The sequence below is a fragment of the Lacerta agilis genome, chromosome 14 (genome assembly GCF_009819535.1).
Source record: "Lacerta agilis isolate rLacAgi1 chromosome 14, rLacAgi1.pri, whole genome shotgun sequence".
NCBI classification, from domain to species: Eukaryota; Metazoa; Chordata; class Lepidosauria; order Squamata; family Lacertidae; genus Lacerta; species Lacerta agilis.
This window is the reverse complement of record NC_046325.1, coordinates 5,972,076-5,997,442: the sequence shown is the minus strand read 5'-3', so window position 1 is coordinate 5,997,442 and position 25,367 is coordinate 5,972,076. Positions and strand designations below refer to the sequence as shown.

Here is a 25,367-nt window from a genome sequence, read left to right as displayed (position 1 = left end):
CCTGCTAAGTCCTGGACAGCCTCTGCCAATCCGTGTTGAAAATGCTGAACTAGGTGGACCAATGGGTCCTCCTCAGGATGAGGCAGATTCCTATGTCCCTACCCACCTCTTTTGCAAAGCCCAGACCCTGCATTGTAGGGGGTTGGGCTAGATGACCCCTAGGGTCCCTTCCTGCAATTCTATGATTCTGTCCTCTGATTCTTTGCACCGCTCCCGACCTCTGCCCATGCCACAGACCTTGCCGTTCTCGGTTTGCACGGTGACCATGCCTCCCTCTCGGCTCGTGATCTTGCCCTTGACAAACTCTTCCTTCTCGTCGGGCACAAAGCACTCCGTGCGGATGTCGAAGATCCGGGTCTGGGCCTCCAGGCGCTCCTTGTCCGATTTCCGGAGGTAGGGAGCTGCTGCCCCGAACTCGGCCATCACGGCGTCACCCATCCTGCGTGGCAGGAGAAGGCAGGGAGGGCATGAGAGAAGCTCCGTTTACAGCAAGAGAAAGACTGCCGTCCCTGGTACACAGCACCACCGGTAACTTTCCAGCAAGTTTGGGGAGCCTGTGACCTTCTAAGGGCTGTTGGACTCTGATTCCCATAAGCGCCAGCAGCCAGCATGATGGGAGTTGTAGTCCAACAACTCATGGAAGGTACTGCATCATTTCTCAGTGGCCTGCTCATGCGTAGTAGTGGGATAATCTGTCAGTTCCAGTTTCTCACAAGCTGTGCACACACCATACATTTAAAGGGTGCAAACGCACACCTGAGACTCTTGGGAACTGTATTTTGTTACAGGAGTTGTAGTTCTGCAAGGGGTAAACTACAGTTCCCACGATTATTTGGGCTGGGGGAAAATGTGTTTTTAATGTACGCGATCTCAATTTCTATTTTTTTGGTCTTAAGCGCTGAATCTAGGCATATATTTTTAAAAAACGCTGAAAATGCTTTTTAAAAAACAGTTTTAAAATACATATGGAATTTCCCATTAGCTCACCATCGCCACCTGGTGTCACATTTGTATAATGCACTTAAAACACACTTAAAACGTTATACCTGCAGCTGTATAGCTGAGTTGGGTCTCTGCATTTCCATATCAGTTTGCAGGGAAAACAAAACAAAACAAAAAAAGTTCCCAGGAAAGTTCATAAGCATTCTAAGGCGAATCTATTGTAATATATGCTTGAATGAGCTTTTGCCTGATAAGACACGTTTTTGCAGCGCAATTTCCCCCTATACAATTCAGTTCATATATGGGGAGGCACCGGGGGGGAAGCGACAGAAAGCTCACCCTACCTGTTAGAGCCTTGGAGGAGGAAGATTAGAGCCTGAGAAAAGAAATTAAAAGTGTTGGTGAAGCAAGACGAGTGTCTGGCTTGAGTCAGGAACCGGTCGCTGGCGTCTTCTCGCTGAGCAGGTGGGAAAAGCAGCTGGAGCAGCTGCCTCTTAGGAAAGTCTGGACCAAAAGGTGGGAGGGTGGAAGGGGAAGGGGTTGCAAAAACTCATAGCCTTATTGGGGAGGATAAATGCCCCCCATCTCCTTCTTCCATCCAAGCAACCCCCACATTTTTCTTTGCCCGTAACAGTCACCCACTTCTCTATCCAGCCTCTAACATCTTGACCCTTCCCTGCTCCATCTGTGAGCCGTGGCCTCTCTCGCCCCCTCACCATAAGCCGCCCCCTCCCATGCATACAGGGAACTGTAGTTCCTTTACCCTCTCATCTCCAACCCCTCTTCTAGCCCTTCTTTGTCGCCTTCCACAAAAAATATTTTTCTTCTTTATTCGATTTATGTCACACAACTCCTCTGGGGGTGGGTGGGTGGAGAAACCCTCTTCTATCCCTAGGACTATCTTACTGAACTGGGCTGTGTACATTTAAAGCAGACAACCCCCCCCAAAAAAATTTAATCCTGGGAACTGTAGTTTCTTAAGGGGGCAGGGACCTGCGGCTCTGTGGCGGGTAAACTACAAAATTGCTTTGGGTGGGAACATGCTTTAAATCTGCGTTAAATGTGTGGTGCGCACGCAGCCCAAGTGTTAATTTCAAGTTTCCAGTCCTCAGTGCTTTTGGAGCCCTCTCTTGGCCTTTGTTTACCTTCTCTGTTTACTGCAAGCTCTACTTGCGCCCCCCCCATATTGTCTCCTTCTTCAGTCAATGTTATATAAATACCTCCTCCCTCTCTATTAACTCGCCTCTCCCCCTGGCCCCCTTGTAGGTGGTAGCAAGCCTCTTTCTTCAAAAGCCCCGTCATCCACAAAGCTTTTCTTCACGCACCTCACCCTCATAGGTGACCGATAGATTTTTCGCAACCCCCTTTGGGGAGCTCCGGAAAAGAGACCTGTGAAACTCAAAAGCTTACTTCTACAGACCAGAACCCCCATCCTCGCAGTTTGTTTGCTCATCCCTAACTTCTGCTTCATTGCACTTGCCTTACGCCTGGCCTACAGACACCAGAGAAATGCGCCCAGGTGTGTCTAAACAACACAGGTAAACAGGCAGGTGTCTGTATGCCAGAGAGGCCACTGACACTTCCACAAATATGCAAGCCACTTACAGATTGTTGCTATCATTGTTCTGATTTGCTAAACAACTGAAGAAGTGTGCATGCACACGAAAGCTCATACCAAGAACAAACTCAGTTGGTCTCTAAGGTGCTACTGGAAAGAATTTTTTATTTTGTTTCGACTATGGCAGACCAACACGGCTACCCACCTGTAACTGCAACTAAATGTTGATTCCTGACGAAAGCAAACATGGACCAACTCATCTAGGATTCTTTCTAGTAGCACCTTAGAGACCAACTGAGTTTGTTCCTGGTATGAGCTTTCGTGTGCATGCACACTTCTTCAGAGCCGCACTACAGATCTGAAGCTCTCACCCCCATGGCTTCGCCTAAAGAATCCTGGGAATTGTAGTTCATGCACCACAGAGCTGCAATTCCCAGCACTTGAAATAAACGACAGTTCTCAATAATCTTTGGGGGGGAAGAGCTTACATGACCTCAGCAGCAATAGAAACAGCATCTCAGCCCTCTTATTCCGGATCCAGCTTGGAAGAAACTATTTGCAGCCGAAAGACATTTTTCTTCCTTCGCATCCTTTCCTGACCCACATGCCTGAGACCCCCAATTTATTCCCTCCACTACGCCCACCCCACAAGCCCCACCGGACACCCCGAGACCAGAAATCTCTTACGCCAGGACACGAAGAAGGTAAGCCTGGAGTCCGAGCAAGATCTGAGCCTCCGGACCAACCCCCCTCCCTTTATATCCTCCTGTCCGAAATAGCATCATCCCCCCCCAGCCCAGTCTTCCGCCCCCCCCTCCCCGAAACAGGCCCGTCGCAGCTGTGAGTGACATGATGACAAGGATTCGGAGAGATGGCTCCGCGAAGGACCAGCCTGACCATGAATGGCACTCGTCTTCATCCCTTCAACTGTCCTCCCCCCACAAAAACCTCTCCTCTCTGCAGCCCCTCGATTCCCGGAGGAGGGAGGCACATTCTTCAGGGGGGGACATGAGGTTCGGAGGGTGCTGTTAGTGGCTGATAAGCGCCAGGGAAGCGAGCTGGAATGACAGCATGTTTCAGGTCTACGCAAGTGTATGGAGGGAAGATGCTAGGGCAGTGAGGGAGACAATTCAGTGATAAGGAGAAGACTTTGCAGACGGAAAGAGGAGAGTCTGAAAGCACAGAAGTGGGCTCGGAAGGAAGGAATCCTGTTAAAGTGCATATCTCTAAAACGAGGGGTTTTGGGGGGCACAAGTTCTGCTCATATTATCTTTTAAAAAAAAGATATGCATTTTAAAAAAAATCAGAGCGGTTTGCAACAATTATCCATCGATGTTAAAATGTAAAAATTAGGAAAGCAGCTAACTATTATGGAAAGGCAGTATTTTTAATTGCCTGCATATGTTTCCAGCAGACCTTTAAAAATCGAAAAGGAAGGTGCTTGCTGAATGTCCACTGGTACAGCATTCCAGCCCATTGGGCCGATGACACTAAAGGCTGTACTACATTAATATAGACCAGAGCTTTCCAAATTTTGCAGGTTGCTGGCACACTTCTTAGATTTCCGTCATTTCGTGACACAGTGATTGCGCTTTGCATCGTTTCGCGACACAGTAGTTCAGTTTTTACTAGCAAACCAGAGGTTAAACTAACCCCTTTCCAGTCCCGGGAGGAGCGTGGGGAGCGTTCGTGTGACACACTAACGTGTTGTGACACAGTTTAGAAAGCTCTGAAATAGGTGTTTAATCTAGGAATGACAGATTATTCTTGTTGCTGGCGTTAGCTGATGATAACATCATTCCTTTTTGTTAAAACAAAATAAAAAATAAAAATAAAATCCTTCCAGTAGCACCTTAGAGACCAACTTAAGTTTGTTCTTGGTATGAGCTTTCGTGTGCATGCACACTTCTTCAGATACCAGATGCCTTTTTGTTAACATGCAGTAGAATAAAATTAATCATACGATCGTAGAATCACGATTGCATAAAGGATTATCATAGTGCTATAAATGTATGGCGCAAACAGGGTCTTACTTAGAGCGCAACTCGTATGATTTTATCATTTGCTTATTTATTAAATTTATATTACACACATACACACCCACTCTGAAAAACGCAGGACAGTATATAGTCCTGCTCTGGAGCATCTTTGTCATGAAAAACTGCAAGATTTCGGAAGGAATGCACACCGATTGAAAACTGTAAGACGGCCACGAAATTTTGCAGGTGCGATGGCTTGTTCCTGCGTCGCAGGGGGTTGGACTAGATGACCCCCGGCCACCAACTCTACGGTCCTACGATTCTTCGCGTGGCTGTCCCGGCACCACCATGGATGCCAATCATCACCGGTGCACGGACAGGATGTCCCTTGCGAAGGAGGGATGACGCTCAAAGAATGCCGTGGGGGGGTGGGCGGGTGGGAGGGAAATGTCTGGCTCTGACCTCTGCCCTCCCCTCCAAACCACCCCGGTCACCTTCCCTGACCTTGGGGGTTGTTTGAGGGAACGGGGACCTCGGAGGGTGGTCAGAGATGGGGAGCTGGAATTAGCTCTCTCCCTCCCTACACACACACCCTCCCCCCCCCCGGGAACTTCACGCCTTCCCAAGGCCTTTTCGGACCAGGGTGCCGATTCTCAGCTGCCATTGTTGACTGGCGCTGATTCTCAGCTGCTATTGTTGACCAGCCGAGGGAGGGATGGGGAATGGGGGACAGGTGCCCGGAGCCAGGATAAGCCCAGGGGTGGGATTAAGCGGCAGGAGGGGGGGGGAGATGGCAGGTTTGGCGGGGTTTGGGGATTAACACCTGTTTTGTTTGTGGCACTAGGATGCTTTCGGATCATTTCCTGGACCCGGCTCTCTTTTGTCGCAGGGGGGGGGGAGGAAGCGGTCCATGCTGGCGGGCAGTAGCGGATGGGGGGGGGGGGAGTCCAAAAGGCCCAGAGAAGTGAGAGCTAAGATGCTTTTCAGGTGGGGGTGGACGGCAGCAGCTGGACTGGGGTGCTGAGTGGGACGGGTGCCTCGGGGCAGGACAAAGGCAGGTGGAGTGCGAGATTGCAGGGCTCGGTTTCGTTCTCACGCATCCGCAGACCTTTGTGTATCCCGCAGAACTGCGATTGTGCCTCTGCGACGGCATAGTCTGTTTTGGCCATGAGGTTCTAGTCCTCATCGCTGGCACGATTAAAGGAGGCAGCAAGGAAGGTTTTCTTGCGGCCGGTAGGTGGGCCTTAACCACCCTGCAAAGCTTCCCCACATGTTGTAGGAGCAGAATAATTTGTCGTTTAATTTATTTACGATGAAACTGCAATCTATTCTGCTTCGTTCCTTCCGTACACAAGATCCATCTCTTCCTGGTGGAGAACTTTATTTAAAGTTATTTATTAAATCTGTACACCGCCCTTCATCTGAAGATCTCAGGGCGATTCGGAGCATTAAAAGGCAAAATTAAAACGCACAGCTTAGACCAGGCATCCCCAGACTTGGCCCTCCACACGTTTTGGGACTACAATTCCCATCCTCCCTGACCACTGGTCCTGATAGCTACGGATGATGGGAGTTGTAGTCCCAAAACACCTGGAGGGCCGAGCTTGGGGGTGCCTGACTTAGACTGAAACTTTGTCAGATGGCACTTTGTCAGATGGCCCTCGAGACTCGGATGCGAGGGAACGGCACACGGCACATGCTCAGAGGTTCTATGACGACGAACGGCCCCCAGTCTATTTGCATGCTGCATTGGTAACATACAGATCCAGTGAGTATTTGCGTTCATTTATTTATTTCGCAAGGATTATGGACGGCTTGATTATAGCGAAACCTCAAAGTGCTTTACAGAAAGAATAAAGCAATAAGGGGGAGGGGTGGAGTTTAAGGCAACTATTTGAAACACTCAGAAAATATAGTTGATATCAACGGTGTGCTAAAGATAATACTAAAGCATTTGTCAACACTCTGCATGTCTAGATAGTCTTTTTTTCTTCTTTCCAAATGTGCCTCCAGGGGCGGAGCGAGGGGGGGGCGTAGGGGGCGATCCGCCCTGGGTACCGCCCTGGGGGGGTGACACTTGGGGTGGGGCCCTCCCCCTGCGATCGCGCCTCCAAAGCCGGCGCGCTTGCGGCGCAGCAACAAAGCCGGCGCAGCCTTAAAAGTTGCTGCGCCGCCGCACGGTTGGAAGGGGTGCCGGCCGCTCGCGCCTGCCATCTTGGGTGGACTGCGCATGTCCGCACATGCGCAGTCCACCCGGGATGCTGCCGCGCGCATTGTGACGTCACAGCGCATGCATCGTGACGTCAGAGCGCGTGCGCGCTAGGGAGTGGCGCCCCGCCCCCAGGGGGGTGCCCCCGTATTTGCTGCCCCGGGCAGCAAAGCAGCTCCCTACGCCACTGTGTGCCTTTATTACCTGCGTATTTTCCAACGGATTTTCGATTGTTAGCAAGGTGTCAAATGCAAGTCCCCTTATTTTCTGTTTTCCATTTTTCCTTATTCCTTTTATATTTCCATCTTCTCTAATTACTTTGGCCAGAGTTTCAATGCCCAATACAAATAACATTGGGGAAAGGGGGCATCCTTGTCTTGTACCTCGGGCTAGTGTACTTTGTTCTGTTATACCATCGTTCACTTCAATGGATGGGTAAAAATGGGTAAAGGGTGTAAAGGACCCCTGGACGCTTATGTCCAGTCAAAGGTGACTATGGGGTTGCGGCGCTCATCTTGCTTTCACGCCGAGGGAGCTGGCGTTTGTCCACAGACAGCTTTCCGGGTCACGTGGCCAGCATGACTAAACCGCTTATGGCACAATGGGACGCCGTGATGGAAACCAGAGCACACAGAAACATCGTTTACCTTCCCGCCGCAGAGGTACCTATTTATCTACTTGGCATGCGTTCAAACTGCTAGGTTGGCAGGAGCTGGGGCAGAGCAACGGGAGCTCACCCCGTCACAGGGATTCGAACCGCCGACCTTCTGATCGGCAAGCCCAAGAGGCTCAGTGGTTTAGACCACAGCGCCACCCGCATCCCTAAATGGACTACAATGGATAGTCTTGCCTAAAGACAACAGCATTTTTAAGCAGAGCACAAAAAGAGCACAGTGAAAGCAAATGTTTGTTGTCAACAGGCAGGGAGTTCCAACATGTGGGATAATGAAGTTCTGTTCACACTCTTGCATTCTTTTGTCCCTTGGGGCAAGGGCAGGAAAGGATCATGTGACCTGGAACGCCCCCCCTTCCCCCTCCCATGTTACCAATGCAACGTGAATCCACATGGTTTTCACGTGAAGACAGCAAATGACTCAGACCAAAATCACCTTCATTACTGTGAGCGAAAACAAGATGTAGTACCACTGTATTCCGCTCTGGTCAGACCTCACCTGGAATACTGTGTCCAGTTCTGGGCACCACAGTTCCAGAAGGATACTGACAAGCTGGAACGTGTCCAGAGGAGGGCAACCAAAATGGTCAAAGGCCTAGAAACGATGCCTTATGAGGAATGGCTTAGGGAGCTGGGTATGTTTAGCCTGGAGAAGAGAAGGTTAAGGGGGGATATGATAGCCATGTTCAAATATATCAAAGGATGTCATATAGAGGAGGGTGAAAGGTTGTTTTCTGCTGCTCCAGAGAAGCGGACACGGAGCAATGGATTCAAACTACAAGAAAGAAGATTCCACCTAAACATTAGGAAGAACTTCCTGGCAGTAAGAGCTGTTAGACAGTGGAATTTGCTGCCAAGGAGTGTGGTGGAGTCTCCTTCTTTGGAGGTCTTTAAGCGGAGGCTTGACAGCCATCTGTCGGGAATGCTTTGATGGTGTTTCCTGCTTGGCAGGGGGTTGGACTGGATGGCCCTTGGGGTCTCTTCCAACTCTAGGATTCTATGATTCTATGTTGTTGATTCCCATTTTCTACTCATTTTCTGTATCACCCAAGCGCCAACTACACTGGCCCATTGATATTTTTTTAATGTTACAAACATTGGCCAAGCTTGGGGTTCTGCTGAGCATGCAGAGAGACTTTGTATGTGTGTGTCTTTAGTAACTTACACACACACACACACACACACACACACACACACATTTGGCTATTAGGAGTAATCCTGGAGTAAATTGCAGCAGAATTACAGGCACATTAAACAAAGCAACTAGCAAAAGAATAAAGGCATATAGTAGGGTTGCCATATTTCCCGGACATAGCTGGTATTCAGCCCTTGCAAAAAAACCAACAACAACGTAATAACTTTTGTGTCTGCTGGAAGAGTTAATTATGGCCCATCTAGACATAGCGACTGGGACATTCGCAGGGAAACTGTTATGTACTGAGTTGAATAGGATCCAAACTGCAGCAGGCTGATTGGTCCTAGAACAATAGGATTGAGATTGCAGCAGTCTGACTGGTCCCAGAACAATAGGATTGAGATTGCAGCAGTCTGACTGGTCCCAGAACAATAGGATTGAGATTGCAGCAGTCTGATTGGTCCGCAGGAGCCACCCAATCCAGCTCCAGGTGGAAGTGAATCTGCACTCTGATTGGCATACAGGAGTATCCCGGAATTAGCCAATCACATGGGGCCCATTGTGTAAATAGTGTATATAAAGCAAACGTTTTGGGGGAACTACACTCCTCACTACTATGAGCTGAATAAAGAGCATGAAATTCACACTCGACTCCGAGTATCTTTCAGAAACCAAAATGCTTGTTTACAAAGCTATTGTACTACCAACCTTCCTGTCTGCTTGTGAAACATGGACCACTTATAAACGCCATCTCCAACTCCTTGAAAGATTCCATCAACGGTGTCTCCGAACATTTTTATACATCACTTGGGAAGACAGGCGAACTAATTCCAGTGTCCTGGAAGAAGCAAAGATCACCAGCGTCGAAGCAATGATTCTTCAACATCAACTTCGTTGGACTGGTCATGTTGTTCGGCTGCCTGATTATCATCTTCCAGAGCAACTACTCTATTCTGAACTTAAAAATGGAAAGCGTAATGCTGGCGGTCAGCAAAAGAGGTTTAAAGACTGTCTCAAGGCAAATCGGAAAAAAATGTAGTATAAACACCGACAATTGGGAAACACTGGCCTGCGAACGCTCCACTTGGAGAACAGCCTTTACCAAAGGTGTCATGGGCTTTGAAGACACTCGAACTCAGGACGCAAGGGAGAAATGTGCTAAGAGGAAGGCACGCTCGGCAAACCCTGACCGTGATCAGCTCCCGCCCAGAAACCTATGTCCCCACTGCGGAAGGATGTGTGGATCCAGAATTGGCCTCCAAAGTCACTTGTGGACAGTTTGCATTTCTTCCCGACTCCCTGACATCCCTAACGGAGGCCACTTCTGTGGTCTGCCTCGACAAGTGCATGAGAGGAATGTGAAAAAGCCACAACAACATAGGAAGAGCCTGTTCTGGGGCCATCTAATCCAGCCTCTTCTTCTCACCATGGCTAACCACATGCCTATGGGAAACCCGCAAGCAGGATTCGAACACAAGAGCCTTCTCCCCTCCTGCGGTTTCCAGCAACTGGTACTCAGAAGCATTGCTGCCTCTGACCGTGGAGGCAGAGCACAGCCATCGTGGCTGCCAGTCATCGATAGCCCTCTCCTCCGTGAATTTTGTCCAATCCTATTTTTAAAGCCATCCAAGATGGTGGCCATCCCTTCCTCCTGCTGTGGAGGGAGTTCCACAGTTACGCTCTGTGTAGTTTTTCCTTCCACCTGTCCTGAATCTTCCAAAATTTAGCTTTGCTGGATGCCACCAAGTTCTAATATTGTGAGAGAGGAATTTCATTTCGTTTCATGTTTTATTTTTATGGTGCTCATCTGACTGGGTTGCCCTAGCCACTCTGGGAAGCTTCAAACAAATCAAAACATTGAGCGAAGTTGGAATACATCAGTGGCTGTGAAAATATTGGAATGCGAAAACAAAGGACAATAGTTAAGATAAAAAACCTCTGGAATTTGAAGTATGGGAAGCCTTAAATAAAATTTAAAATAATAATTCGGTTGATTTGGAACCTTTCTTGTTTTAATGATAATTGGAGAAATAATTTGGAATGTAATTTGGAATGTTTCATATGATTTTGTTGTATTGGAAACTTTAATAAATATGATTTGAAAAAAACAAAACAAAACATTGAGCGAAGTTAAAGCTGTCTGCCGATGTCTGTCTCTTTAGGGTGGGATATTTGGGGGTTTGGGGGGGGGGTTGAAACTAAGAGAGCCACACATCAGTTGGGGGTTGGAAGTGGGGAGCAAGGGGGGCTGGGATCCTTGCTGTGGTATCTGGGAGTGCTGCATTCCCTTGTCTCTGGTAAATATCTCACTTCACACCCAGCTGCTGTTGACAGATTTCCAGCCTTGGCTGGCTTTCTGGAATCCTGGGCTTTTTATATCGAGACAAAAAGAAGCAGGGGATAGCTTGGGGGGTGGGTGGCGGCAGTGGGGTGGGTGGCGGTGGGGGGGGGAGAGAAGAGTTAATTATCTTGAGGCCTTTGTCTCTCCTCCTCCTGCGCTAGGGAAACAGCATCCGCAGGAGAGAGGCTGGAGGAATTGAATCTGGCCCGGTTCCCCGAACATAATGTCCACTTAGTTGGTATAAAGTGGTGATACCCGAACAAGAGTGCAACTGTTATCCAGAAAGAGGTGTGACATTCCGGGGATTTGGAAGGGGGGGGGACACACACGCACAGAGAGGGTGTCGGTGCATCTGTGCAACCCAAGCCTAATGTCATCTGCAACAGAATTTGGGTTGAGCTGACCCCACTGCCGCCGAAACTGTGCCTTGTCCCCTGCTATGAGGAATTAGCTCTCACCTATCCATCTCTGCTGGCCCCTTCTGTCCCGAGCCCCCAAACCCACAACTCGGGTCCCTCCTGTGTTCCTTCAATCTGGCCCTCAGCCCCCAAACCTCATAAACTCCGTTCCTTTGCTTGGCTATAAAAGGTAAAGGTAAAGGTTGTTGTTTAGTCGTTTTGTCGTGTCCGACTCTTCGGGATCCCATGGACCAGAGCACGCCAGGCACTCCTGAAAGGAGAATGTTAGCCGCTTTGAGACTCCTTCGTGTAGTGAAAAGCGGGATATCAAATCCAAACTCTTCTTCTCTTCTTCTTCTTCTTCTCCTGTCTTCCACTGCCTCCCGCAGTTTGGTCAGACTCATGTTGGTAGCTTCGAGAACACTGTCCTCTGTCATCCCCTCCTCCATGTGCCCTCAATCTTTCCCCTGACCATTAGGTCCAGTCGCGGACGACTCAGGGGTTGCGGCGCTCATCTCGCTCTATAGGCCGAGGGATCCGGCGTTTGCCCGCAGACAGCTTCCGAGTCATGTGGCCAGCATGACTAAGCCGCTTCTGGAAAAACCAGAGCAGCGCACGGAAACGCTGTTTACCTTCCCGCTGGAGCGGTACCTATTTCTCTACTTGCACTTTTGGCGTGCTTTCGAACTGCTATCTTGGCAGCAGCAGGGACCGAACAACGGGAGCTCACCCCGTCGCGGGGTTTCGAACCGCTGACCTTCTGATCAGCAAAACCTAGGCTCTGTGGTTTAGACCACAGCGCCACCTCTTATCTCTGAACCAGAAGGCTCATTGCCCCATACTTGCCCCCTTCCTGCTCTAGCAGTGCCCCACAACCATCCTCAAGCCCTGCCAAGTATCCCCCCCAAAAAAAAAATAACCCCACACAGCCTGCGTTGAGATACACCAGGGCTCCTCAGGTTGGACCTGGGCCCTCCAACACCCCACCTTTCTCCCAGTTCTACTGACCTCTTTTACCAGACCCTCCAAGTGTCCCTAATTTCCAGGGACACCCCCCAGTTTTAAAGAAGCCATCCCGGTTTCTCATTTGATCCCGGAATGTCCCGCTTTTCCTTTGGACGTCCCTATTTTCACCGGAGAAATGTTGGAGGGCATGGAGTTATGCAGCCCCCCCCCCCAGCCAAGGAGATGAGTAACTAGACAACTTTTAGAAGACATCTGAAGGCAGCCCTGTATAGGGAAGGTTTTTTATTTTTAACGTTTAATGTTTTATTACATTTTTATATATGTTGGAAGCCACCCAGAGTGGCTGGGGCAACTCAGTCAGATAGGTGGGGTATTATTATTATTATTATTATTATTATTATTATTATTATTATTAAATAGGACGTCCCTATTTTCATTGGAGAAATGTTGGAGGGTATGTCAACGGCTATGCTTTTGTCTCCATAGTCAGAGGCAGCAATGATTCTGAAAAGCAGTTGCTGGAAACCACAGAAAATGGAAATTATATACCTTTAGGGGCCAGGCAAAAAACGTTCCTCTTTGGCTGATGGATGTCCAACCAACGCCCTTTTAAAATGTGTTGGGTAGTGGTGGGATTATTTGGTTAGAGAGCCAGTGTGGTGTAGTGGTTAAGAGCGGTAGACTTGTAATCTGGTGAATCGGGTTCGCGTCTCCGCTCCTCCACACGCAGCTGCTGGGTGACCTTGGGCTAGTCACACTTCTCTGAAGTCTCTCAGCCCCACTCACCCCACAGAGTGTTTGTTGTGGGGGAGGAAGGGAAAGGAGAATGTTAGCCGCTTTGAGACTCCTTCGGGTAGTGAAAAGCGGGATATCAAATCCAAACTCTTCTTTGGTTGTTCTTCTTTTTGTTTTTATTGCACATTTCATGCTATTGTGATTTTATCTTGTGTACCCCTGAGACCTTTCGGGTATAGGGCGGTATACAAATTTAATTAAATTTTTTAAAAATGCTCTTGTGCTCAGGTCCTGCTGGCAGGTTTCCCGCGGGCATCTAGTTGGTGAGAACGGGATCGTGGTCTCGGTGGGTCATGGGTTTCTGATCCAGCCGGTCTCTTCTGGTTTTCCTCTTATCCCTCGCATCAGCTTGCCTGACGCCTCCTAAGCTAGGCCCCAAACCCGCAAGAGACGTGGGTCAGCAGGGGGCTGGGCGAGAGGAGTGGAAGGGGGTTGGGTTCCCCTTGTTTTAATTCTCAGATTTAGAGCACCTGCTAGACCCAAAGGCTCTGAGAACACCATGGCATGGCTGGGTGGCCCGGTGCCTCCCTCGGGACAAACACAAATCGTTTTGAAACTTTGAAACTATAGGTATTCAGTGCACCAAACCTGCCACCTAGAGAGCTCTGGCAGTTGCCACCTCTTGCCCCCGGGGCCCAGGATACTGCAAGATATGGCAATGGGCACTTAAGAACACGTTCCTGATGATGGAGTCAGGGCCGCCTTAAACATATCCAGTGCCATGGTGCAAAGCTCCCTCCGGTGCCAGCAGCCCCCCTCCCCCCGTTTCCCAGAGTTATCGACCTCCTCCGCCGGGGAAGAGGCAGAGGCTGGGCGCAGCGCCTCCCGACTCAGCTGGCCGCTTCGTGCCACGGTGGCCACGGCAGACGGGGGCTCCGGGCGCGGCTCTGCTTTGGCGCAACATGGCGGAGGCAGGCAAGGGTGGCGAGCTGATGCCTCCGCCTCTTCCCTGGCGCCCTCCAGAACGTGGCACCCTGGCGCCCCGCACCACTGGCCTCTATGGGTAAGACGCCCCTGGATGGAGTCACACATATAGGGGAGGAGCTAAAAAAGCCAATGCAATTCTGGGCTGCATCAATAGGAGTATAGCGTCTAGATCAAGGGAGGTAATAGTACCACTATATTCTGCTCTGGTCAGACCTCACCTGGAATACTGTGTCCAGTTCTGGGCACCACAGTTCAAGAAGGATACTGACAAGCTGGAACGTGTCCAGAGGAGGGCAACCAAAATGGTCAAAGGCCTGGAAACAATGCCTTATGAGGAACGGCTTAGGGAGCTGGGAATGTTTAGCCTGGAGAAGAGAAGGTTGAGGGGTGATATGATAGCCATGTTCAAATATATCAAAGGATGTCATATAGAGGAGGGAGAAAGGTTGTTTTCTGCTGCTCCAGAGAAGCAGACACGGAGCAATGGATTCAAACTACAAGAAAGAAGATTCCACCTAAACATTAGGAAGAACTTCCTGACAGTGAGAGCTGTTTGGCAGTGGAATTTGCTGCCAAGGAGTGTGGTGGAGTCTCCTTCTTTGGAGGTCTTTAAGCAGAGGCTTGACAGCCATCTGTCAGGAATGCTTTGATGGTGTTTCCTGCTTGGCAGGGGGTTGGACTGGATGGCCCTTGTGGTCTCTTTCAACTCTACGATTCTAAGAGAGAATAATATGTCTTAGGAGGGGGAAACTAAATGGGCATGAGCTCAGGTTATGAGTTTTGTAAATGGGGGTGAGGGAGGGGTCTCCACACTTTGCACCTTGCTCCCTTTTCCAGCCAGTGAGCACTCCGCCTGCAGGTAAGCAACTTCGGGGGGGGGGAAGGACCCCGAGAGTCGTCTAGTTCAGCTCCCTACAATTCAGGAATCTCAACTAAAGCACCCATGGCAGATGGCCACCCAGCCTCTGCTTAAAAACCTCCAAGGAAGTTTAACCTCTGGGGGGAACTTTGGAAAAGTGAATTGACGTTTTATTCTTTGAAGGAGAACTACCTGAAAACGATTCACAGATGCTATTTAACTCCGAGTGGGCTTGCTAAGACGTATAAGACTGAATCAGATAAGTGCTGGAGATGCAAAGAGGTGGGGGGGGGGGACGTTCTTTCATATGCGGTGGACTTGCAAAAGGGTAAAAGAGTATTTGGAAGTGATCGAAATAACGAATTGAAAAAAATGTTTAAAAGTACTTTCCCCCCAAAACCAGAATCGATATCTGTTGGGGATAACTCAGACTGAAATTCACAGGTGTCAATAACGGTTATTTCTGTATGCCACTACTGCGGCCCGTGTTTTGTTAGCCCCAAAATGGAAAACGAGCGAGGTCCCAACCAAAGAAGAATGGCAACTTAAGGGCCTGCAAGAGCCTTTGGGTTGGTTTCTGTTTGATATTTATGCTTCATTCTTTTATTGGTGGGTTATTTGAAAATGAGACTGCAGTTTTAATATTGAATTTTAAAATTTGTATTTTAATTTGTTATTTTAATTTGATCGTGTTTATGTTTTTGCTGTGATTTTAATTAGTGTTAGCCGCCCTGAGCCCGGTTTTTGGCTGGGAAGGGCGGGGTACAAATAAAAATTTATTATTATTATTATTATTATTACAACTTGCAGACTTAACATATAGAATAAGAGAACAAGAAGAACATACGTTTAAAGAAGACTGGAAAACGTTTATTGAATATATGGGAAATAACTGTGTACAGCTGAAAACACTGGAAGCATTAAGATAAATTCAACAGTTTTGATGGATGCAATAATGAAATACTGAATGGTATGGTTTTTTGTGATATGTAAAATGAATCGTGGAAAGAGAAGAAGGGAAGTCACTGATATCTTAAGGAGGTAAAACGAGTATAGTATCTTAAGTTGTAAAACAGAAAACCTAATAAAAGTTATATTTAAAAAAAGGAAGGAAGGAGAGTCCAACACTTCCCAAGGGTTGAACAGCTCTTGCCACCTGAAAGTTCCTCTTGATGTTGAGTCAAAATCTCCTTTCTTGCCATTTGAAGCCGTTGGTTCGAGTCCTGCCCTCTGGAGCGGGAGAAAAGAAGCTCGCTCCATCTTCGTTGCAAAAGTGCAGAGCATGGGTTATTATTTATGTGCAAAATAAGTACTGTATTTTGTAGAGAAATAAATACATTGACAAAATGAGGCGGGGGCCATGGGATCCCATGGGGCTGAACCAGTTAGGAGCTGGGGTGGATTGACAGGCAGAGGATTGACAAGTGCATTGCTCCCCACTTTTCCAGCTCACAGCTGTCTCCTGCCCCTCCCTCCCCACGGCCTAAGACCCTCCCTCCGCCAGCCAGGGCAGCACCCCCTCCTCACATCAGATTAATCCCAAGCAAGAAGAGGCAACGGATACTGAGTTCTGGAGCCCTCAGACCATCAGGTACTTTTGCATACTTGAAATGTCTCAAGATGTACATTTGGGGTGGGGTGGGGAGGCACAGAGATTTCCCTTTCTGTAAATATATTTTTATTTCCTCATGTAACGTATACAAAAGTAACCGCAGGTGGAAATTGAAAGATGAAAGGCAAAACTATAAAGCAGGGGTAGAATGAGTTGTGCATGGGTTAAATTTGGGGGAAAGTGCAAGTAAAGGAATATCAGCATGATTTGATTGTCAAGCGTAGTTCCAATTTTTCTGGGCTTGTGATGAGGTTTGTCTTGAAAATGATGGTTCTGCTCCACGTGTAATAAAGGAATAAAGAAATGATATTAAAAGTGTCTTGTCGAAATCTCAAATTATGGCTAGTTTTCTCCATTATTGCTATATTCCAGAGCGCGTGGTAAGATTCCGGGTTGTTTTCCATTGAGTTGCAATTGCTATTTGAGCTGCTGAGATCATATACAAGACCAACTCTTTTGACAGTATATCTGCTATTGAAATTATTCAGTAGCGTTCATCTTGGACCACGGCGTAGAGATTTTCTATTGGGGAAAAGAGGCATTTCGGTGCAAAGAGGCAGTATTTTGGGCTCCCTTTGTTTTCCATCCCCCACAAGATGCTCAGCTTGCCGGGGAGAGAGACACAGAGAGAAAGAAGAGCTGGTTTATGGAGCTTGCAAGAATAGGCAAGCTTTGGAGCTACACAGAGCAGTTTATCACACGGGCCAGGAAGATAGCTCCATTCTCGGTTGTCTAGAGGCACTTTAAGAGAGCAACAACGCCGGTTAAGGAGATGGTGCTGGGAGGAATCAGATTCATTATCCTGTTGGCGCTGATCGATGTTTTAATGCACTTTTAAGTGGACATTAACCGTGTGTTGTGATTAGGCTGTTATCTTTCTGCCTGAAGTTAATGATGTCTGCATTTATAACTGAGGTGTCTTCCTGGGGAGCTGCTTGGAGGCAGTTTTGAACAGGGAGTTCCCCGACAGCTCTCTCCCGCCGGCTACCTGTCCCGTAACAATCATCAAGTTGGAAGGGACCCCGCGAGTCATCTAGTCCAACCCGCCGCAACGTGAGAGGGTGGAGGAAGCAGGAGAAGGCCCATCCTTCGTGGGAAGGGACCTGACTCTCGACAGGTGGAGGTAAAGATGGCAGCACCAGTGAGGGAAAACTGGGCCACGCAGCCGTTCGGGCAAGACCAAGGAACCGCCTGCGTCCCCACAGCACCCTGAAGGAGTACGACAGACACTGCTTGGATGGCTGAGGTAAGTCCAGGAGTTAATCCCAACCTCCAGGAACCGGAACGTTATCCGGCATCCATTGTATGGAATAAGCCAGTCTGTGGTCCCTTCTCTTAGCAGTGGAACTGGCAGATGGGCACCATGTCCATTGATAAGAAATAATATGCAAGAAGTGCTCCGCTGGTTCAGACCAAATGTCCCTCTAGCCTAGCATCCTGCTCCCAAAAGAGGTCAACCAGGTTCTGCCCCCCCCCCCCAAGGAAGTTCATCAATAGGAAACTGCCTTATGCAGAGCCCATCTAGCTCAGCACTGCTTACACTGGCTGGCAGCCGCTTGCCAGGGTTTCAGCACGGGAAATCACCCAGACCTACCAGGAGATGTCATCGGGGACGTTCGCTGTGTAAGGCAGATACCCCACCACTGAGTTTACAGGCCTAAAAGCCAGCTGTGAACATGTCGGACGCCTCTTTCATGTTTATTACTGACAATATCAAACTCGGGGTTTCCCTGCCTCTTGACGCGGAGCTGGGAAATGAAATACTTCTCCTTGTCGCAGAGTCCAGGGCAGCCTGAAATATTGCAGGCTCCGAATGACATGAATAGAATCGTAGAGTCGGAAAGGGGCCCCGAGGGTCATCCAGTCCAACCCACTGCATTGCAGGAATCTCAGCTAATAGAAGTGGGGCATGTGGGCACCTGTGCGTGAGAGGGGGCTGTTTTGGGGGAGGGGGCAAGGCTGTGATTTAAGGGCGCATGGCATCCTTCTCACGCCGCCCTTCCGCTTTGCGAGGCTGGGATCTGATTATGCACCCATGGGGATTGCCTCTGTAGCTTGGCTCGCTTGCTCGAGCTGTGCGGAGCACTTTGCTCGCCCTTTTCTTTCTCAGAGCGAAGATCCCAAAGGCACTGCTTCTCCCTTGCAGAAACAGAGCTGCTCCAGGATGCAAGGAACTGCCTGGGCATTTCCCCAGAGAGGAATTTTTTTCAGTGCAATTTTCGTAGCTGTTTCAGGAAGTCAGATCGACTTGCCCAGAAATGGCCTTGTCCTGGGTTGTTGTTTTTTCTGTTGTTGTTGTTAAAAACAATATCTATCAATAGCCCCCTTCTAATCCTCCCAAGTCTATTTTAATAGTGCTGACCTATTTTAATCAGTTTAATCAAGGGATCCGGCGTAAGACAGCCTAATCTATACATCTGCGTGCTTTCATCTCTTCTAATCTCCCTGAATATTGTGTTTAATGCCTCTGATCCCTTTTAGGCACCTACCAGCCTGGCCTAATCTCATTTGCACATATGCATATTTTAATCTGCCTTTTGTTCAGCAGCTGACAGATACCCCCCCCCCCCCGTGCTTTCCTTTTGCATCCCCAACAAATTTTTCGATGGGAATTTTCTGCTGGGTGTGAAACAGGGTGGCATTATGTCTCATTTACATTAGGGGAAAACCTCCAGTTCTCTCTCTCCTGAGACTCCCCAGGTCAGGACTTTCCCGGACAATTGGTGAGGCTATGCTTATTCCATTATTCAGTTTATTCCTTCAATCTGATTGATTGATTGATTGTCATTTGGATTGATTAAAGGGGGGGGGGGGAAATGCCCTGGATTAACCAAGCAGCTGTCTTTTATTTCTATTTTCATGGTTTCAATTCTCAGCACAAACAAAAAAATATAGATACAAACATCGCAAACCAGCAATTACAGGAACAGTGCAGATAGCTACGATACTTGACAAGCTTAGCAGCTGATTATTATTATTTTTTTAAAAAAGAAAAGTGTGAATTGTTTTTAATGCAAATGTTTGAAAGAGCTGTGAATAGCAGTGCCTGTCTTAACATAATGTGTCATCTAAGAGGGTGCCCGGTTTTTTTTTTTCCATATAAGGGTCCTGCTAGATCAGACCAAAGGTAGCATTTTTCTGTTCACTGGGGCGGATCGGATGCCTCCAGGAGGCACACAAGCGGCCTCCTCCTCTGCTGTTGCACCCCTGAAACTGAAATTCAGAGGTACACTGCGTCTAAACATGGAACTTCATCTAGCTAGCTATCATGGATAACAGCCATCAGCACACCTGTAGTCCATGAATTTGCCTAATCCCCTTCAAAAGACGCACCCATGCCAGCACCCACCACCAGTTTCATGTGGCAGGCAGTTCCGCAAGTTAATTCTGTGGGGGGGGGTTGTGTGTGTGAAGCAACCGCTTTGTTGGTCTTGAATCTACTTCCACCAAACTTTAAATCAAGTTCAGCTATGGTGAGAGAAGTGGGGGGGGGGGACTTCTGTAAGCTGATTACAACTGGTACGACCAACCCACTAATGGCGTGGAATCATTGGCCTCTCAGGTATCCCTGAACTACAGCTCCCATCGACCCTGGCCATTGGCCATGCTTGCTGGGGCTGATGGGAGTTGTAGTTCGGCAACGTATGAAAGGTCAAAATCCATTATGACTGTGGCGAGAGAGAAATGTAGTTCACCCCTCACAGAGTTCCAATTCCCAGCATCCTCAACAAACTATAGTTCCCAGGATTTTGGGATGGAGGGAAGCTGTGTGCTTTAAATTTATGGCATGGATGTATCCGAAATTGGTGCATCTTGGAGAACAGAAGTGCACATAAATGTCCCTCTCCACCCAGACTGCGTTGGAAGGCGGTGGTACTGTACTCTCCTTCACTGGAGTTTTTTAAGCAGAAGGCATGCTTTGCAGAGGATTTCCTGTGTTGGCCAACAGGGTTAGGCTAAATGGCCTCTGAGACCCTTCCACCTCTGTGATTTGGAGAAAGGCTATTCCTGCTGTCACAAGGCTGGCTTGTTGTTGTTCAGTCGTTCAGTCGTGTCCGACTCTTCGTGACCCCATGGACCAGAGCACGCCAGGCACGCCTATCCTTCACTGCCTCTCGCAGTTTGGCCAAACTCATGTTAGTAGCTTTGAGAACACTGTCCAACCATCTCATCCTCTGTCGTCCCCTTCTCCTTGTGCCCTCCATCTTTCCCAACATCAGGGTCTTTTCTAGAGAGTCTTCTCTTCTCATGAGGTGGCCAAAGTACTGGAGCCTCAACTTCAGGATCTGTCCTTCTAGTGAGCACTCAGGGCTGATTTCTTTGAGAATGGATAAGTTTGATCTTCTTGCAGTCCATGGGACTCTCAAGAGTCTCCTCCAGCACCATAATTCAAAAGCATCAATTCTTCGGCGATCAGCCTTCTTTATGGTCCAGCTCTCACTTCCGTACATTACTACTGGGAAAACCATAGCTTTAACTATACGGACCTTTGTCGGCAAGGTGATGTCCTTGCTTTTTAAGATGCTGTCTAGGTTTGTCATTGCTTTTCTCCCAAGAAGCAGGCGTCTTCTAATTTCGTGACTGCTGTCACCATCTGCAGTGATCATGGAACCCAAAAAAGTGAAATCTCTCACTGCCTCCATTTCTTCCCCTTCTATTTGCCAGGAGGTGATGGGCCCAGTGGCCATGATCTTAGTTTTTTTGATGTTGAGCTTCAGACCATGTTGAGCTTCAGGCCATACAAGGCTGGCACCAATCCATTATTTATCTGTGCTTTGGTTGCAGCATGGGACTTATAGGCTTTCTGCACAAAGGGCTGTGACTTGGGGGCAAAGCACTGCAGGAATCACAGGTGCGGGTTTATAGCTGGGGGCAGGGCGCTTGTGGGTCTCTGGGTGTTGCTGGGCTGCAGATCTCATTGGCTCACTGCTCCCGTCTGAAGCTCTGAGAACTGAGGCTCAGAGAGGAACGCCCGGGCTGCTTGAAAGCGCTTTTGCAAAGGGCTTCCGCAAAGCCCCACAGCTGCTGTTTTCGGAGGCTCAATCAGGAACTGCTTGCTTGGAAGCGCTTTCGCCAAAGGGCTTCCTGGCAGCCCCGTCAGGCTCCTGCCTGAGCCTCCCGAGGCTCAAAGAGGAATGCTGGGCTGAGCAGGATTTAACCCCCGTTAATCAGCTGACAAGTAGGGATTAAATCTGTGATCCTCGGGGTGCTGAGGACCAATGCACCAGGTATTCCCATAAGACCAGGAGGGGGACTTTTGCAGAGTTTGGTTTCGCTTTTGACGACTGTCCCCCAGGGGGGCTCACCTGGCGTCTTCATTACTTATCTTTAGGCGCCAGGCGTAAACGTTTCACTCTAACCAGACCTTTGGCTGATTAACATTCTATAGCCTTTTAATTGTGCTTGTGGGTTGTTTTTGTTTCATTATGTATTTTGCATTCTTATTTTCTATTATTATGAGACGGGCCAGCCACTCTGTGATCCTAGATGAAGGGCAGTATACAATTTTTAATAATAATGTCTGCTGCCTTGGCTGAGCCAGCCTATTTCCTGCTATTTCCTGTCCTCAGCCTACATCAGCTGGTGGGTGGGTGTAATTTGGGGGGAAATGCCTTCTAGGCGCTGGCCTAGAAAAGCACTCTGCACATGCTCTAAGGCGCTCCCGCCGGTTCGCAACCCATTTGCAGCGGGGCGTAGGGGGCTGGGGTGTGTGCAGGGCCGGATTTAGGTTTGATGAGGCCCTTTATGTGTCCAGCTGTCCTTTGTCAACAAGAAATTGTCGCTGTTTTTTTGTGTTGAATATGTGCTACATGGTAATTTATGGACCTCACAGGTATCTAAAGCCATTTGCACATAACAACACAACACAAAACACTGTTGCCGTATGTAGGTTTTATTTTTGTTTTTGTTTTTTATCTTATATTTTGGAAATACTGTATACATCTAGGGGTTTTTTTCCCTTTTAATTTTTTGGGGCCCCCAAGAGAGTGGGGCCCTAAGCTATAGCTTGTTTAGCTTATGTGTAAATCATATGTGCGCCCTGGGGCTTTTCTTCCACTTGCCCTACCCCGGCGCCAAACCGGTTCCTCCTCTGCTCCCGGCCTTAGCCATAGAGGCTATTGGTGAGTGCAGGGCCGGCACGTCCATTAAGGCGAACTAGGCAATTGCCTAGGGCGCCAAAATGGAGGGGGCGCTGGCCAGGCTTGGGGGGGCGGGGGGGGGGCTAGCAGCAGCTTCTCCACTGTAGTGGAGAGGTGCTGCTTGCCCCCTACACCACCCCCGGCTCCCGCTAAAGCAGGCTTTGGCGGGGGGCAGGGGGCGGGGCGGGCGAGCAGCAGCTTCTCCGCTACAGCAGAGAAACTGCTGCTTGCCTCTCCACCACCCCCACCTCCCGCTAAAGCAGGCTTTGGCGGGGGGCAGGGGGCGCCTGAAGGTGGTCTGCCTAGAGCGCAAGAAACCCTAGCACCGGTCCTGGGTGAGGGAACCACGGAGGAGCCGCCCTCCAGCTGCTGCCCACCCAGAGGAAAAGGTGGGGGGGCACCGGAGGGATCCTTGCACCACGGCGCCAGATAGGCTTAAGACAGCCCTGCTCTAGACATTCAAAATTATCAGCTATCAGATATCTTATCCACCTTTTGCTATAAGGTCCCAGAGTTACAGTCCAGAGTTACAGCAACTTAAAAATAATCTTAAAACAATTGCAGAGAATTGGGCAGCTCCTAAAAAATCTAAATCTTAAGATATCAAAGTCCGGGGGGGGGGGGAGATGTGTGCTTTCAGCGTGTGATGGAGACTACACAATGATGCAAAAATTCCACAATTTGAGGGCTGCCACAATTATACTGTTAGATCTATTTTCATTTCTGCATTGTTCTTTTTTACTTGCTTGTAACTCAGTTCGGGACTTTTTAGTGACACACAACACACAAATTTAATCAATTGAAAGCTAAGCCCCAGAGTCAGGGTTATAACCAATATTAGTGCTCCACCGAGTAAATCCACTAAAAAGAATGAACATGACCAAGGGCCATTGAGTCCAATGGGTCTAACTCTGAGTAGAATTCAGGCCACATTCGTGCTATACGTTTAAAGCACTATGATACCACTTTAAACTGTCATGGCTCCCCCCCCAATAATTCTGTGAACTGTAGTTTGTTAAGGGTGCTGAGAGCTGCTTGGAGACCCCTCATTCCCCTCACAGAGCTACAGTTCCCAGAGTCCCCTAGGAAGAGGGGTTGATCGTTAAACCACTTTGCTAATTGTAGCTCTGGGAGGGGAAGAGGGCTCTCCCAACAATTCTCAGCTCCTTTAACAAACTACAGCTCCCGGAATTCTGTATGGCGCAGTTGTGACCCTAGGTAAAGGTAAAGGGACCCCTGACCATTAGGTCCAGTCGTGTCCGACTCTGGGGTTGTGGCACTAATCTCGCGTTACTGGCCAAGGGAGCCGGCGTACAGCTTCCGGGTCATGTGGCCAGCATGACTAAGCCGCTTCTGGCAAACCAGAGCAGCGCATGGAAACGCCGTTTACCTTCCCACCGGAGTGGTACCTATTTATCTACTTGCACTTTTGACGTGCTTTCGAACTGCTGGGACCGAACAACGGGAGCTCACCCCGTCGCAGGGATTCGAACCGCCCACCTTCTGATCAGCAAGCCCTAGGCTCTGCGGTTTAACCCAAACTCTTCCTTACAAGGAAAGAGATTTGGCCAAATTAGCCAATAACAGGTGAAAGCCACAAGGTGGCAGCCGTCGTTCAGGAAGGGGCTTAAGATACTGCCAGAAAACTGGGCATAAAAAACGCCAACTCTGGATATTTTGTACAAAAGGGAACTTTGCCTTTTACTGTGAATTTGGTGGTTGTGCTCGCCCAGGGAGAAGGGGGTTGGTCGAGGGTGCTGTCCTGTGGGGACCAGGGCTGCAGCAAGAGAGAGTGTCTCCAGATTGCATTTCACATGGAGAGATTCAGACACATATCCGGAAACTCGGGTTTGCACAATTAAGATGGATTTAAGGGCTCTGTCCCCCTACTGCCACAAATCCTCTTAAAAAGAGAGAGGGCTTCTTGCAGTGATGGGAACATATGCTGGAAAGTGTGGGGCGAATGAATGACGGATGGGAATACATATAAATACCCCTCCAACAGATTAGAAGCAACACTCAGGAAAGACCAGGAATAGCCTGGCAGCTGTGTAAGCTTTGCGCAATAAAAAAAAACAGGAGGAATGGGGTATAAACGGGTAGTTTGGATGAGCCTAGAGATTGTTTCTTTTCCTCAGGGCACAGATCTTCACCTCCCTTGTATTCTGGGGAGGAAACCCAGCCAGGTGAGCGGGGTACAAATAAATTATTATTATTATTATTATTATTATTATTATTAAGCAGCAATGCACCTATTGTGGCACTAAATGCTTAGTAAAATCATCATTATTCCTTATAATTCTGACGTTCAGGCTATGAGTGCCATTGTTTCTGAAGCCCAAACAAAACCACACACACACACACACACACACACACAAAACAAGGCAGTATCAGCATGTTTAGGGGGAACCACAAATTTGCAGAAGGACAACAGAAAATCTTTAGGGAGGAATGGGCAGGCTTTGTGGCCACTAATAACTGAATGTCTGCTGGGAAATGAGGCAAAAAGAAAACCAAGTGAAGAGAGAATGGAATGGTGTTTCCGGGGGGCGAGGGGTGGAGCTCAGCTGGTTGGAGGACAGGGCTGGAGCACTTCATGCTGCAACATTTTATTGCAGCTCCCTGTTTGGTTTTATTTAAGGAAAAAAAGAGGATCCGGCACCACCAGACCGAAAGGCTCCTCTAGCTCTAGGACAGTGATTTAGCAGAACGCCTTCTCTCTTGGCTTGCCTCCAGCACCTGGCATTCATTCGCATGTACCCTGCGAGCCTTTATATCACCACCACTCTGGCAAATGGCCCCTGACATGTACAGAGACACATGGAACGCAATA

General features: G+C 48.6%; 1 protein-coding gene across 1 annotated transcript in view; it reads right to left on the bottom strand.

Annotated features, from left to right (window-relative positions):
- LOC117058003 (myosin-6) overlaps positions 1–3,204 on the bottom strand; it is a 51,827-nt gene extending 48,623 nt beyond the window's left edge. The window contains exons 1-3 of the mRNA XM_033168849.1: positions 3,188–3,204; positions 1,287–1,318; positions 238–439 (exon numbers count right to left, since the gene is read on the bottom strand). Coding sequence (XP_033024740.1) covers positions 238–438 — 201 coding nt within the window. The 5' untranslated portion in view covers position 439; positions 1,287–1,318; positions 3,188–3,204. The remainder of the gene's footprint in view (positions 1–237; positions 440–1,286; positions 1,319–3,187) is intronic.
- Positions 3,205–25,367: the final 22,163 nt, after the last annotated feature.